Genomic DNA, 17,498 nt, shown 5'->3' on the forward strand with positions numbered 1-17,498 from the left:
CGTTACATAAAATTCCCTTTGTTCAGTTTTTATTAAAAACTGAGAATCTGGCAAACCCAAGTAAGCATTCTGCTTTGGCAATATGCTTAGGGTTGAAGAAAGACTACTTATTTTATTTTGTACAATTGGAATTACCTGGCATTTATTTGACAAGTAATTGCCACATTCTCATTTAGAAACCAGATTTAAAATATACACAAACTGAGGATGCAGCAAACTCCCATGGCATGAGTATACCTATGTAACAGTCCTGCACGATTTGCACATGTATCCCCAGCTACTTAGGAGGCTGAGGCAGGGGAATCATTTAAACTCAGGAGGCAGAGGTTGCAGTGAGCCAAGACTGAGCCACTGCACTCCAGCCTGGCAACAGAGCAAGACTTCGTATAAAAAAAANAAAAAAAAAAAAAAAAAAAAAAAAAAAAAAAAAAAAAAAAAAAAAAAAAAAAAAAAAAAAAAAAAAAAAAGAAAATTAGTGGAAATTATCAGAAGAAGATAGGGGTTTGGCTTTGGTTAAAATATGACAGGACAACTGAAACAACAGAGAAAGACTACCTTTCTACTTGTGGAATGAGCTCTCTAGTTCTCAGAGTCTCTTCCCAGCTGGCTGCATCCATGAAGACTACTTGCCTATTCGTTTGTGTCCTTGTATGTTCTTTTTCTGGACCCCTGCTCTGTCTGCACAGAGATGGGAGACCCAGAGGTGACAGCAGGGTCACGATGCTGACTAACTCACTTTTGTCTCCTCAAATAAGGGTAAATAGCTGATGGCAACATATCCCTCTTCTAATGAGATTCTGACAGTCCTGGGTGAGAACATGTAAATTCTTTATCTGAAGGGTGGTCCTCGATGCAAGAATCAAGTTCTACATAGGAGGAGGAATCACATTAAATGTTATTATTACAGTCTTATCTAGAGAACATTACCTCCAGCTGCAAAGCAAGGCATTCCCATTATTAAAGCCTCTCAAAGACCCTGCTATTTTCAAAACAGGGAAAGAAAAAGGGAGAAAAAGCAGGGGGAAAAAAAAAAAAACTAATTAGAAGGACCTGCTCCTTAATTTGGGCTCCCAAAAATAAGAAATGAAGATTGTGTAATGAGGGGAGATACTAATGATTTTGAAAATTTCCAAACAAATCTTCTGAAGCAATCAATTATTTATATACTTTGTGTTCTGTCAAAGTGTTCTTCCTTCTGGTGAAAAAGATGCAGGTGAGTCTTCCCAATGTCCTTTCCTATCTGAATCTCTCTCTTCTGCCTCATTTTTCTTTCAAAGTCATCTTTCAGGGAACTTGCTCTGATTAATTCGATTTTAACCAAACAAACAATATATTAGATATATTAGTTTAAACTTTTTGAGATGATCGATTAGGATCTTTGCATCATATTCACGTAAGTATACTGAATTCAAAGTTAAACTTCATAAGCAGGAGTTTTTACATATCGTAACATAATCATTACCCAATACTCAACACTCAATATTTGGTACTCAATAAATGTTTTTGAAATAAACACAATTTTTATTGTTAATCTTTCTGAAGAAAGTAGTATATATCTTTTTACACAAAATCTATCAATAAGAGATGGATTGGTTAAAGAAAAAAAGCAAAGCAAAACAAAATAAGTTGAGAGAATCCAGGCTTTATCAATATGAGTAATAATTTTTTAGAATGGTGATTTGATTTCACCATCTCAATTCAGCAGAGCCTGTATATATTTGTTACAATGATCTGTATTTCCTATTGCTAGATGGATGAAAGTGAATCCATATAAACCATACCAACGCCGTTATGTGTAACTGGTGGTAAAACTTTATTATTCAAGTTTAGATGTAACAGACATCTTTGCTGCCTGAAGATTGTTTGCATAAGAAATACACCAAGAACATGTTTGTGAGTAGAAATGAACATGCACTATGAAAACAAAATAAAATAAAACAAAAAAATTTCATGTGTTGTAAGAACAGAACTATTATAGCCAACATTCTAATATTCAAATCAGGACTACAAATTGAATTCTTTTTCTTAGCAACATGAAATCATTCCACATGAAAGACATTTTCTGCTGGTGAATATTGCTGTAAATTAATTTTACATTGGCATTTTGAGATGTTCCCCCCCCGCATGCCTCCCCCCAAAATTTCCATGTGGTTGTCAAATAGTCCACCCTAAGCAATTTGGCATTTGTTATTGTGATATTTGCCTTATTGGTAGCCATTAAGAAACTATGGTTTTATCAGCCTAGTAATAGTTTTGCATCTTCATAGTCAACACTATTGGCTGCCTAGTTGATATTTACAGCTCATCTTTAAGAAAAATGACCCCAACCTTTCTTGGCCCATGGGAACTGACAGTTTATATAATCCCCTTGGCCACATAATAATACTTGGCACTCGTATAGTGCCTCTCAACCAAGGATCTCAAAGTGCTTTACAAACAAATACTACATTACCATTATTATTATTAATATTATTATTATTAATATATTTTTTTCCATTTTACAGCTGAGGAACCTGAGGCACAAAAAGAAAAAGTGATATGCTGCAGTCCATATGTGAAAGAAACAACCAGGGGAAAACCAGAATTGAGTGTTGGGACTCTATGGACTAGAAGGACCATTTTCTCTGATAAAGGTAAACATTATTTCCACGGTAAAGTTATTCTTGTTTTTCTCTGCTGTAGGACAGAGTGAAGCTTACAGCTCTCCCTTTCCTTTCAAGAGAACACATGAACGTACATTATCTAGTTTCCATATGTGGATTACTCTTGAATTTCACATTTTCTTCATCCCTGACCTGACATACTTCTGCCCTGGCATATTCCAGAAGTTCTAATTACTGCAATTAACTGGGATGCTTTCTAAGCAACTGTGCCACTTTCAGGAATATGTGAGTCCACTGTCTATGAAACAGTATTGAAAAATCAAAAGGAAGTGCTCTGTGAAGAAGCCATGCCTCTGCCCTTGGCCGTCTTTCTTTGGGAAAATAACACTGCCCTAAAAGTCCCGATGGGTGTCCTTCTATCTTCTTCTCATTTGTCTGTTGATAGAATTCCACCTAACAGTACCTACCTTTGGTTAGAATATTTAGTTTTATACTCAGGTTGCATTTCAATTCCTCAATTTTCTCCTGTATATTGGACAGTCAGCAAGCTTTCACCTTACTGGCTAACCAAAGATGCCTTAAGTGTTTGTTTTTTGTTGTTGTTGCTGTTGTTTGTTTGTTTGTTTTTTGCCCCACCCAGAAACAGTAACTAAAGTTGAGCTCCTCTCAATTTTAGGCAAAAGGCTGGCATACAGCACAGAAGCAGACCACCAGCGTCTTTACTCCACATTTCCACCACTGGATGGCAGATATTCCCCCTCTAGAAATGCACTAATTTTATTTACTAAACAGGCAGCAGTTCACAGGTCTCAGGACCGGTCACTTTGTGATGTTTAGCAGCCACACAGCGGGAGGCTAATAATTACTTTAATAGCCATACTGAGACTGTTCAGTTTATTAAGAAAAATGTATTTCCTCAGGCATTTTAAAATATATATACATTTAATATTTTTGGAGCTGTATTTGCATCGGATCATAATAGATTATGTGCACATGTGCAATTATAAACATAATGTGCTACCACAGGCTTCAACAAAGAGCTGTTAAAGATACTTTTTTCCCTTCTCATTAATATTACCTTAGAAAAGAATCCCCATGCTTGTTTTCTAAAAATCTACCTTTACTAAAACAGAACAGTTTAGAACAGAACATCACTATCTTAAAAATTGATTAAAAAAAAAAATCTCAGTATGTCATGTAGAGAGAATTGGGCACACTCTTTTCCTTTTGAACTAGAGAGTTATCTATTAGAGCTCCGTCCTTTTCTCATATACTTGGATTCATGTAGTGTCTCTCTCAATCCACAATGTTCTGAGGTGGGTTGGCTCTTTATGATTTTTCTATCCCAAACAACAGAATGAATACAGAGGTGAGTGATGAGAGAACGGATGAGAAAAGGAAGAGTGAGAATGCATGAGCTGGTCCTGGCCTAAAGTTTAATCCAAAGTTCTATTTAGAATATAGAGAAATAATTTTAAAAGATTTTCAGTTTTTAAATGGTATACAATTTTAACTGTCACATCGTTTTCATCACAGGAGAAGACTTTTCCAAGAGAGAAAATTCCTAAATCATCATGAAAATCCTCATTAATAAAAGGTTCCGTACCATAGCTCATTTAAAATTACAATTTAAGATAAAATATTTCAGAAATCTTAAATTAAAAAAATAAATTTAATAATATATTTTGAGAGACGGAATAAAGGCTTTAATAAGTCAAAAAATAAGGAGTATTTAGTGTTATAATAAATTTTTGTCTCTTTTTTAAAAAGCCCAACCTCTTCTCCACCAAAATATGTATAATAATGAAAGCAAAAATGAAAATAAAATTATCAATAATAAAGAAGTATGGAATAAGATCTATTGTGTCAATGCTATCCAAAAATATTCTACTAAAAAGTAGACTGACCATAAATATTCCAAGAATAGTGATAGGTATTTTCCAATGCCAGTCATTACTACTATGTCTGTCTGAGAAAAAAAAAAAAAATTGAATGAAAATAAAAAGGCATACATGCCAAAAATAAAAAATCTATTTGTGTCCCACACACTAGAGAAATTGCTTAATGAGTAATTTTGCCCCAAAATTAATACTTGTCATATTGCCAAAGTTAACCAAACTTCTGGTGTTTTGCTGATTTAAGCAGTCCACATAGATAATGTTGCTTGAGGATTGCCATGATGCATTTTGTTATTCTTTTTACTAAGAAAATTAAATATTGTGGTTTGGGGAATCTCCTCTCTGTTTTAGATCTTTGTCACCTCTCAAGTCTGGCTATATATTTTGAGATGCATCCATCAAAATTCCTAAGGAAGATAAATTACATCACATAATTTGAATGTCAAAGCTCCTCATTCCACTTCTTTATTTCAGTTTACGTGAATATTAGAGCTACGCGACAGGTGAGATCAGAATAAGGCCCATTAACAATGAAACTGAAGCAGAGGACTTAGTCCTGATTTCTGTCTCTTGCTTTCTCATTTCTCTTTTTTTAATATGCAAACAAAAATGCAAGAATGAAAATGACAACACAACATAAGAAAGACATTTTTTAACTTCATTCGCCACAACAGTCACGAACTGGTTGAACTCTACCTGCCATCCAACTTTAAGAAATGAAGACCCGGCACTGTGAAAAAGAAACAAAACCCAAACAAAACAAAACGATACAAAGCAACTGCGAATTAATGTAAAAATGGAGTGCAAATGCAACTACAGAATGCAATAATAACATCAGCGTTGCAGATTCCAGCAACACTTATCAAAATAATTTCTGAAATGTTTCATATGAAACATAGACAAAGCAATAAAAAGAGGATATATGTTTATCATCTTAAGCATAACAATGTGAGTTAAGAGCTTAAAAATTAAAAAAAAAAGTACTTGGAATGAATAGTGCTACCCTTTTTTTCCTAAGTAGGCATAAAAATATTTTCATTTCCTTCTTGTTTTCCATACCATTATAGCAAGAACTTTCATTTGTTTCATGTCACCGGTTACAACTTTAATGCACACACACACACACACACAAAAGGATATCTACTGCAATAGAAATAGTTGCTTCATTACCTTGTTTGCTACATTTGCAAATGTAAACAGCTAGGCAGAGCCAGAACTGACTCTAATGCATGATGGAATATCTTTGTTGCATACGTACACTGTAGAAAATAATTATTCAATATGTCAGGCACCATTATTTGAAATGTAATACATTAATATTTACTAGAAAAATAAGTTTTTTTTTTTCCTATTTGTTCTCCCAACTTCTTTAATGAAATAAGTTAATCTGACAGTGCATCCAGTAGCTTGTAATATCTTCTACATCTCCGTGGCAAAAAATAAACTACTGGTTGGGACAATATAATGCAAAGTATTAAAGTCAGTCCTTGTACATACATCCTTGTAGCAAGCATTGAGGCTCGACTAACAGCACCTTTAACCAATTATTTAATGTTCAGTTATTTAGCCCTATTTCCCTGAGCAGTTATGCTGAGGAGCTTTCCCTTCATGGATAGTTTTTACAAAGCCTTAAGTATTAAAAGTACTATGAGGACATACTTCTAAGAATCCTATTTAATGCTACTTAACTAAACCTGTATACATTAAATGAAGGGATTGACTGGTACATAAACCAACTGTCAGTCTGTGGTAACGTAACCTTAGACACTGCCTGACCACAAAGTTTGGAAATTATATTTAACCAAAAGAAAATAAATAAATACAGCAGGTTACCTTGTGAAGAAATGCCGTGTGTCCGAAACAAATTAAACCCATGGTCTGACATTTGTATCCATCTATGGTTTTGAATTCAGGGGATTCCTTTAGTTATAATGTGCCAAGTGAGATTAGTAAACCAACAGGAAGCTTAGAAAAGCAAATCCATACTGGTTCATTACACACAAGAAAGAAATACCTGGCTAAAATGAAATAACAGAAGCATCAAGGACATTGTTTTTTAAAACGGATCTATGTGTGGACAAAATGAACCTAAACTGCAAACAAAAGGACTACTGAGTATTTGAACATCTAAAGGACAAAAATATCAGAGAGGGTGTGCATGTGTATGTACAGGCAGGGCTGGCTAAAAACAGCGTGCCACCATCTGTCACGTTTCTTGCTGTACTCTAACCAAGCCTAACCACAACTCGCGTTTCTAGGTCCAAATCTGAAATACGGCCAATGAGAGGAGACCAAATTGAGAGGGCACCATTTTTCTTTCATTGCCCTGGACCTTCAATTTCCCCTCCTCTGCCTAGGGTTTCATGATACTTATAAATTTAGGGAAAACAATTTATGGGTTTTGGAACAAATGGTCCAATGGCCAGCCCAATACTGCTTTAGTATCATAATATGTAAACCCTTTCACATTCTAGACAGTTTTGGTCTCTTTCTTTACAAACATGTTAATTCTAGTCTGGTGATATCTCTTATGGATTATTTCCCCAGTACATATTGGCCAAGATGGTTTTGACTTAATAGGCTTTAAAACGTGAATGCTTACCATCTTCCACTCTTTCTCACTGACCATTTATCTCACTTTTTCATATTGGTAACCTACTCATCAAAAGAAAGAATAATAAAAGAAGGGAATTTCATGTTGGATAAGGCAGGCTCTATGAAGTATTTTTTTTTTAATAGGTCTTCATAAGACATTACAAGCTATTGAATTTCCATCAAGAAAACCTATTTCTATTTAATTGTGCTAAGTGCTAAGGTTTTACTCTTTAGGTTTTCCATTTTTTTCCACTTGTGCATTGTTCCTATGCAGGCCCCTCTGGATATGTGTCGTGAAGTCATATTTGTCCGTGCAAAGATGCTGGCATATGCTGCACTGGAAAGGTCCACTGTCACCATGGCAACTCATATGCAAAGCATACATCACTTCATCCAGAAAGACAATGCCACAGTGCACACATTTTGTTGAAAGTTCATCTTGAGTACTTCTATCAACTTTCTCTGTTTTTACTACATTCAAGGGACCTTCATTTTTTACATTTGGTGGTGCCTTCGTTTTCTCCTTGGAGGCACCGTTTGCAGTTGGCCCAGGTCTGGAATGCTTGATCGCCAAATCTAGAGGAATGTCATTGTCTGATCCAACAGCTGAAAAATGAGGAGGCAGATTGAAGGTGGGATAAGGCACATAGTTTTGGCAAGGATTTGGTAGGCCAGGCACGTGACTCAAGTAGTGCGGATTCCCAGGAACGGAGAGCTTATATTTACTCCAGAACCGCAGCCAATCAGCTTCACTCTGGAAGTCATTATGTACAAAGGGAAGTCCAAAAAGTGGGTACTGGTACTTTTCAATAGGGCTGCCTGGTGGTGAATAATTTGGGTGTTTTGCAGGTCTCATGTACTTTTCTATAGGACTGCCTCTCTCAGAACTTCCTTTCCCTTCAGATACAGATGAACTATTTCCTGGATCTCCAGTACTTTCCTGAGGACTTTTTATCTGAATGTGCAAAGGTTGCATCCTTTTGTGAATATCCAGAGTTTGGCCGACCAGTACTGGCTGTTGAGCAGAATGGCTTTTAGTCAATGAACCCTGGGCTTCATATTTACTTAGACTTGGGAGCGGAATTTCTCTCTGGTGACTTTCAGTTAGATGATCTTCTGACCTCCTCTCTAATGGGCTTCCATTGACTTGCTCCTCACTGCTGCCCCTCTGCTGTTTGTTAAGCTGCTCAGCCTGAAGTGCCTCTGGGTTAAGGCGCTTTCTTGTTCTTCTCCTAATAATCTGCTCACCGTTGTTTTGTTTAATGATGTTTAAAGGCCTGGGAGTCTGCAGAGAACACACACAATACACAAAAGGAAAACATTAAAATATACTTTAAAATGTGTTAAAAATTCCTCACAAATATAAACCATGCTTAAGTTCAAAGCGGGGATAGGCTTTATCCCGTAGGTGTACTAAATCTCCTCCTTTTACCCTAAGCAGGATCCGAGGCAGTAACCAAATGCATTATTTTAGCCTAATTAAATCACATCCATCTTTGCAGGGGGGACTGAAAACTTTAATCTATTTGAAAACAGCCTTTCCAAATGGAACAGATTTTGAGATTGCATCATTTAGTGATGAAACTGTGTAGAAAGTTACTTGAAGAGATGTGATTTTTCTGAATTTTTTTTTCAATTTTTGAGTTGTGCACTAAAATGCCAACATATGATGGTAACATAAGAGATACAGATTGATGATAAGAGTGGAAAAATTACACATTGCTATAGGCCGAATACGTTTGTACACTGAAGCCCTAAACCACAGTGTGACTGTATCTGGAGACAGGGTCCTTAGTAGGAAATTAAAGGTAAATGAGGTTGTAAGGGTGGGGCCCTAATCCAATAGGACTGTAGCCTTATGAGAAGAGGAAGAGAAAGAGATCTCTCTCCACTATGTGAGGGCACAGATAGAAGATGGCTTAGTCAAGAAGAGAGCGCTCTTCAGAATTCAAGTGTGCAGGAACCTGATCTCAGATTTCTAGCCTTCAGAATGTGAAAACATAAATTTCAATTGTTTAAAGCCACCCAGTTTATGTATTTTGTTATGGCAGCCTAAGCAACTAATACATGCATGCTTCTAAATAATAGCAAATATGAATATAAAATATTCATATCAGAGCATAAATAATCAAAGATAAACTGACAGAATTGTGAGGAAAAGTATCAGGTCATCAAGTAATATAGAGGGATTTTTTTCTTCTTACTTCTACTTCTCTCCCTTTAATAATATTTTATATTTGCAATGTAGGATTTTACTTATTAATAGGTGAAGCATTAGGTGTGTGTTGAAAATCTAAATTCGTGTGTAGCTTTGGTTTAAATATCTGCTCTGTCTCTCTACTCTTTACTTAAAGTAAATGCTAACTTTCATTCAGCCTAAGTATTTTGTTTAGCTTAAACATTACATCGTTGGTATTTAGGGGCATGTTCAACAGGTATTTATACAATATGACTTAAATCCATGGATAAGGCTAAAATAAAAACTTTACTTTCGGTCGGAACTCTTTGATGTATAAAATCAAAAGAATAAATTTGATAAATTAATGCATATTTATAGGTTACAAATTTAGGATTCTCTTTGAATGGGTTGAAGTCTAAAAGATTACTGAAATCAGAAAATAATTTATACATAAAACATGACTATAAATAAAAATATAATTTATAAATATAAATTTGTGACTTTATAAAATTATACATTATATTACATCATATGTAATACATTGTATATTCTATTTGTATAATGTATAATTTTATACATTATAAAATTTTAAATATAAACATAAATATAAATGTTATAATAATATAAATATAAATTTAAAAATAAAAATAAATATAAATATAATTTATAAATTATTCCTAGAAGGGATGCACTTCAATTCATAGGCAGTACCTCTTATAACTTAATCAAGTTCAACTATAAATCCTTTTTGGAACATTTCTGTTGTTACAAACATACTTTGAAGTAAAGAAAGATAACACACTTGTTATTGACAATTCATTATTAGTTTAAGAAAGAAAATTCAACATAGCTTGGTTATGCCATGTGCAATTATTTTGCTCAGAAGATCCAGGTTTACAAACAGTTCATATTAGCATTATAAACATATGGATTATTTAAATTATATAGTATAAAGAAACCTGAAATTTGCATAAATTCCTTTTTTAAACTGTCACAACTTTTGTGTCAGTTTTTGACATGAAATGTGAACACAACCTTTATGCATTTCAATGGATGGTTTTTAAAACCCTCAAAACTAAAAACATCTTACCTCTGGACAGATGAATATTAAAATAATTTTTAGAAAACAGTTTATATCACAGTGGTTAAATTACCATAATCTGGCAGAGCAGTAGTTTAATTAATTCTTGGCCTATGATTGGCCAGAGTTCAATTAAAATCATTAATGTCAGTTCTCATTAAATGGAAGCTTATTGCTATGCTTAAATGGTGAAGGTTAAAAAAAAATAAGGTGGTATGCGGTGGGGGGTGGAATCTTTCTACTAGCTATGTGCTAATAACTAAGGTTTTTACAGTTTACTGCCAATTAGTATTGTTAGCAGCATGCATTTTTTAAAAGAGTGCTTCCAATAGTCCATTTATGAGAACGTTTTGTCTAAAATTGTATTCCCTGTAGCCGTAATGTATTCACTGGCTTGTGCTAAGAGCTATGGTAAAATGCCAAACAAAATGAAAAAGGCACAGGGAAATAAATTTCTGTTTACTAAATGGGGGATTCCTATTTTAAAGTCAGCTCTTGTCAGCAGATGAACTTTCTAAACTGAAAAAACAAAATCCTTCAAGAAGTTAAATCCATATTCAGATGGAGGATTTGTGAGTTTTAATTTTCTTACAGAACTCTAACAACTAAAATTTGAGAAAAAGTAATTCAATGGACCTCCATGAGCCAAAGCCAGCTGGAGAGCTTAAAAGACAAAGTATCTTTGCACCTTACTCTACCCTGGTGAGTGTGCTATTGAGAACTTCAGATGCCTCATTGAAATACCCATTGGAGGCACTGTGGAGATTCATGTGATATTCCCTGTTCCTAGCGCAGTTCAGTACTATCCTTCCACATGTGCCCCTCCAGCCCGTAAAGCAGTCAAGATAACTCTTGTGAATTCTGAAGGCAAACTAAAAAATACTAATTCTTTCCCTGCCTTATATTTTATACTGAATGTGAAAGTCCTTTTTAATTTTTTAAACTATTTGCATATTGCCAAAACTTCTAAAAAGTTTTTTTTCCTAAAATAATTTCACTGAATTCTGTTAACCGTTAGTGCAACTATCTGCTGTGAAGTTCCCAGAAATCAATCATTTTCCTCTTTTATATCAAAAGAAGCATAATGCATTACTAATGACCTCAAACGTATCTCCCCATAACATCTAAGCCCCTTTCACCATAAATCACATGTGCACTCAAAGTGACTGTATTAAACAACCCTGCGGGGGCAGGCACTGCAAGCCAGGGAATGGGACTTATCACACCACAGACCAGGCCAACACTGCTTTATAAAGCTTTTCCTGAAAGAGTGGAACAAGTTCTTACCGAGTGAAGCTTCTGGTAGAGCCCACACGCATTGCATACATATCCGCCATTTGCATTCTTTCGCCAGAGAGAGGTCTTTGTGGTCAGGCAATTGGCACAAAAAACACCGGAGCCTCTACGCCTCTGAAACAGGGGGAAAAAACCAAGGTCAGAGGTGAGTCACATGATCAGTGGAGTTAGACCAAATCAACCCAGGAGTTTTGTCTTTAGACTAGCAACAATGACAGTATAAAACCACACTGCCCATAATGAGGTCAGGTTCAATTGTGTTTAATAGGCACCACTGATTTTCATTATAATTAACCCTACAGTGATGGATGAGGTGTGTGGAACACCAAAGGCTTTTCACAGAAACAGCTTTAACTTTTTGAACTTTGGGTTTTATGACTTTAATGATGGCTCCTAAATGCTGAACCCTAAAATATACCTTTTAAAAGTGTCAAAACAAAAGTAAAAAAGACAGAACATGGCAATATGTTTAATACACTTTGGAAAGGAGGAGCACATGCTACCTGAGCTCTAAAATGCAGTCAAGTTTGGAATAAATGTAAACCATTTAAAATCAAGCTTGATTTGTGTGTTTTTGTATGTCATTCATGTAACGTAAATATTAAGAGAATATAAGACACTCAATTCTGGTCTTTCATTTCAATTGTAAAATCTGAAAGATTCCTCCATTCCTCAAACCTGAGAGGGTTTTAGAAACTTCAGTCAACTAAAAGTACAGTATTACTAATGAGAACCCTTATGAGATACCTACTTAAGTAAGGCAACATAGACCCTTTAATGGCTATTTATTTTATCTGACTTAGACTTGGAAATCACAAGGGTTTCTGAATACAAACTGATTCTAGTGGCCTGAGTTCTGTAATCAACAGATTCAAAAATAACCTAAGAATATTTAAAACTAGATAATTGGTATTGCTTGTTCCATTCTTGCTATCAAGTAATGATTCCATTAAACTTCTCATTTAGACAAAAGTCAGGCTGTGTTTGTAGGCACAAATACTAACAGGCAGGAAATGGAATTCTCTTGCTGACAAAAAAAAAAAAAAAAAAGCCTGAACTGCAGTTCAGCTCTCCTTTCTCTACGAAGCAAAGCCTTTAATGATAAAATATGCATGTTAGATAAGGAGTGGAAAAAGTCTTGCTGGAACCTAATTTTATTATAAATTAAATATTACAAATGCTGTAAGTCAAAATTCAGGGATTCATAAAATTCAGGCAATTTATTTTACTCAAATCCATACTGTAGAAGAGTGGTATCCCTGCCAAGAAAATACAATGGTTATAATTGTACTCTGATACATTTCAAATGGAAAGCTTTCTGCAGACATAATTTTGGCTTCAAGACTGGAACACTTTCTTGGCATTGAAAGGGCATTTGATTCATCGGGTGTTTCACAATGTATCACTAAAAAGACCTGGTGAGCAGCCAGTTCCCTATAGGGTAATTTTTCCATCCAGATGCAAGTGCTATCAGAGGCTCTCGTCAGCTAAACTAATTATGATCTTGCAATTGCTGATGCCTGCTCACTCTAACATTCGACATCCTCCATTAATCATCAATACAAGGAAAATGAATGAAACGTAAAGAAATGAGGGCTGGTAAGCTGCACAGCCATAAAAATCTGAAATGAGAGCAATAACTTAACAAGATTGGGGGAATGTTTTTAGTGAGCACAAAGTCAGGCTAACAATTACCCTTTTAAACCAAGAACACGATTTCATTAGTGTAGCAGGTTGTGCTACTTTAGGTGATGTAATAAAAACTAGATTTTCAAAGATAATCTCTGGCTCCCATTTTTCTCTCCCCCTACCTCACCCAACTCCCAACCAGGAATGTATTTTGAGTTTCTAAGTCTCAGTAACAGCAATAACAAATGTTGGGTGTCAAGTCTGCAAGTTTCAATGAGGGCCTACTGAAAAAGCAGACTGCTGCTTCCACCCAAATCAATGAAATATTAGAAGTTGTGTTTATCAAACACTTTGGGGACTCCCTTTATCCAAAGTAAGCTGGGGAGCCTAGTTAGGTTATAATTGTGAAACTTTCCTGAGGCTATCCTGTCATCTTCCTAGATCTAAATAACATGTTTGCAAATAAACACCAACTTGATCCACACAAGGGCTATGCAAATGCCCATTTGGAAACTAACCCACATATATGGCTGAAACTCAAATGTGAATGTGTAACCATTCACTCCAGCCTCCTTTTCTTTACTTATGCCCTGGGTGCTTGATACACCATGCCAAAGCGGGTATAATCCTGATTTCAGTGAGTGTTTCAACCCTTGCACAATTTGGTGCTTAATTCTCTTGCAAAGAAAATGCCTTTCATTAGTTAAAGGGAAAATCCTGCAATTACAGCACTAGTTTCCAAAAGCATAGCTTGCTTTAAAAGCAGCACTTAGACTACAATATAGTTTGCTATATTTTAGGTAAACCATATCACATTTTAAATATATCAGGAGTATTTCGAATACACTTGTTCAGAGTCAGTAGAGCATGGAGGTTAATAATCAGATTTAGGTGGCAGAACACTTGTATTCAAAACCTGTCTCTGCCATTTGCCAGGTACAACACTGGGCAAGGCACTTAACCTTTCTACGCTTGATCTTAGCCAAAAGGCCGAGAAGCAATGGCACTTAACCTTTCAATGCTTAAAGTTCTCCGATCTTTACAGCTACTGCGATTCTTATGTGGATTAATAGATGCAATTAAAACAGTGCCAGGGATGTAGTAAGTGCTCAAATCCTATTTGTCAAGAGGATTCAATTGTGATTTCTTTTGTATGAGAAAAACATTTTGTTAGTTTTCTTTTCAGCCTTTGAATCTTGTTATTGAACATTTGAGAGATGCTTAAAAACATTTGGTTGGTATTGTTAAATGTATTTCTTTCATACTAATCTTATCAAACATGAGAATGGAAAGTTGAGTCAGAGTGAAATATCTAGGTGTTCACACCTAGAATTCAATAGGAGCATGCTTGCATGGGGGTGGAGAGGCAGGTGAGAAATTTTTCACACATTAAGTTACCTCCCATCTAAACAAATTAAGTACTTTGGTAAGCCTTGTGGAGCCTTATTTTTAGTGCAATTAAAATTTCTAGAAGCATCAGAGAAGGTGGGAGAAGTGGATAGTGTCCTGAGCTATGTCACTACAGAACCACATCTTTCTAAAACACCATACAGATGTGAGCCCTGACCTGGTCACACTGTGTACAATGTAGCCTGGCAGAACACAGTAAGGGATATCCTTTGAAGTTATCAACATCCTAAGCCCAATCAAGGACAGGGCAGGGGCCTGTTACCAAAGGAATGCATGGTCGAAGACTCCCCTGCCCTATTTTCAAAGACAAAGCTTGGATTTAACTTAAAGAAAAAGAAAAGCACTAATGACCTTATTTCATTCATACTTTCTCTTGCATGGCAGTTTTAAAATACTTTGTCACTCTCCTTTGCAATTAGCTTATTAAGGACAGAAATCCTATTTCCTAACCATCATTGAATAGTCTAATAAGCACCTAGGACAGTGCTCTGTTAGGCTAAACATTAAGAAAGTAGAAAATAAGCCTGCCTGCTACTATTTCTATCATTATTTTTAGAAAAAATATTTTAGGAAGAAAAGCAGTGTTTCTTTTTTTAAAAAATCCCTTTTAAATGTCTTCCATTCAGGCTGACAAATTAATCTGGAGTTGGACAGAGGTGGCTGATGATGTTGTAGAAACACAATCAAAAAAATTCATTGTCCACTCCTACATTCCACATTTTTGTTGTTGTTATTCTTGTTTTTTGGTTTTTTTTGTTTTTTGTTTTTTGTTTTGAGGAGTGCTGCTCTGTTGCCTAGGCTGAAGGGTAGTGGCGTGATCTTGGCTCACTGCAACTTCCGCCTCCCAGGTTCAAGTGACTCTCCTGCCTCAGCCTCCTAAGTAGTCGGGATTACAGGCACCGGCCACCATGATTTACATATGTGAATCTTCCCTCAGTCTGGGAGGAGAGTAAGATTTGTGCTACATTTCCCCTCAGGAATGCCAGTTGGTGTTATCTGCTAGCCACTTACTCCTTTCCTTTTTCTCTCCCAGCACTGATCTTATCCGTATAACCCATAATTTTCCCCTTTCCCGCACAAGGTGATGGAGGTACAAATTATTATCTCTTAAGATAGCTTGTGGAAAAAGGAGAAATTTATTATTTAAACATACACAGGATCCAACTCTTGATCCACCTGCCTCGGCCTCCCAAAGTGCTTGGATGACAGGCGTGAGCCACCACACCCAGCCCCACATGTATTTTTGAGAAGGAGCTGATCCCAGGTACTTGCTAGGTGCTGGGGGTACTAGGTAAGGTAGAACAAGGCTCAGGCTCTCTTTTAACTATATCATTATAGTCACAAATTGCTGGTGGTTCTATGTGTGTCTGTGTATGTTTAATTAATAAATTTCTCCTTTTTCCACAAGCTATCTTAAGAGATAATAATTTGTACCTCCATCGCCTTGTGCGAGAAAGGGGAAAATTATGGGTTATACGGATAAGATCAGTGCTAGGAGAGAAAAAGGAAAGGAGTAAGTGGCTAGCAGATAACGCCAACTGGCATTCCTGAGGGGAAATGTAGCACAAATCTTACTCTCCTCCCAGACTGAGGGAAGACTCACACATGTAAAGCCACAAAGAGTAGTTGCAGTCTCAGTCCTGAACTTCTCTAAGTTCACCTTCCACGTCTATGTGGTTTCAATGGAGGGCAAGAGTGAAGGGGAACTGCCTGAAAACCCAAATCTACATAAGTCAGCTCAATAAAACTTTCTACAAAAAAAACTCTGGAATCAACAATTCAAGAAAATGATTGTTTGCTTTTCTTTTAATGCTTTGACTAGTAAAATTTAGGCTTCATTTGTGTTGTCTCCAGGCCATTTCCACTGGCTGATAATTTCCTATGTGAAAATGGATAAATAATGGTACCAGCAGTTAACTGCAAGTTTTGAAGCCAGTGACTGGCCTGGCAAGTGCTTTTCAGTGCTAATGGGGATGTGTTTTGAGCACTTGTTCCCTTTTGATATTTCAAACATTATAGCCACAATACTGATTTTCGTAATAGCAGTGTAGGTGATAGACTTGAATAATTATCTCTCTCTCCAAGAGAGAGATCCAAGATGGCTGATCACTAGCAGCTCAGGATTGTAGCTCCCAGTGAAAGCGCAGAGAACGAAAGGACGCCACACTTTCAGATCAATTTTTGTTGCTCACGCACCAGGAGATTCCCAGTGGAGGAGCCCCACGGGTCGCCAGCGTGACTCTTGTGGCCGGTGAGGCAGTTTTGCCGCTGCCTTGGTGCGGTGGTTCTTGGTGCAGAGTCAGAAAAGCACCATCAATCATAACGCCGCTGTTTTGGCTGGCGCAGTGGGTTGCTCAGATTTTAGCAGCAGGAATCAACAAGTTGGACGTCCACTCAGAAACCCAATTACAAAGACGGTAATTATAAAGATCACAGACGGATAAATTTATAACAAAGGGAAGAAAACAGCCTAAAAAGGCTGAGAATACCCAAAATCAGAATGCCTCTCCCTCTACAGGGGATCACAGTTCCTCATCAGCAACGGAACAAGGCCTGATGGAGAATGAGCATGTTCCATTTACAGAAGCAGTCTTCAAAAGGTGGATGATAAGAAACTTCTGTGAATTAAAAGAACTTGTTCTAACCCAATGCAAAGAAACTAAGAACTTTGAAAAAAGGTTTGATGAAATGTTAACAAAAATACACAATTTAGAGAGGAATATAAGTGAATTAATGGAGCTGAAAAACACAACAGGAGAACTTTGTGAAGTATGCACAAGTTTTAATAGCTGAATTGATCAAGCAGA

General features: G+C 36.2%; 1 protein-coding gene across 8 annotated transcripts in view; it reads right to left on the reverse strand.

The window, feature by feature from the left end:
* Positions 1 to 1,789: 1,789 nt before the first annotated feature.
* Positions 1,790 to 17,498, reverse strand: part of TRPS1 (transcriptional repressor GATA binding 1) — a 253,230-nt gene continuing 237,521 nt past the window's right edge. For all 8 annotated transcript variants that reach the window (XM_017530666.2, XM_017530675.2, XM_037739306.1 and 5 more), the window contains 2 exons: positions 11,644 to 11,766; positions 1,790 to 8,381 (listed from right to left, as the gene is read on the reverse strand). In XM_017530666.2, the coding sequence (XP_017386155.1) occupies positions 7,320 to 8,381; positions 11,644 to 11,766 (1,185 nt within the window). In that variant the 3' untranslated portion in view covers positions 1,790 to 7,319. The remainder of the gene's footprint in view (positions 8,382 to 11,643; positions 11,767 to 17,498) is intronic.

This window comes from Cebus imitator, unplaced genomic scaffold (assembly GCF_001604975.1).
Source record: "Cebus imitator isolate Cc_AM_T3 unplaced genomic scaffold, Cebus_imitator-1.0 Scaffold68, whole genome shotgun sequence".
Taxonomy (NCBI): Eukaryota; Metazoa; Chordata; class Mammalia; order Primates; family Cebidae; genus Cebus; species Cebus imitator.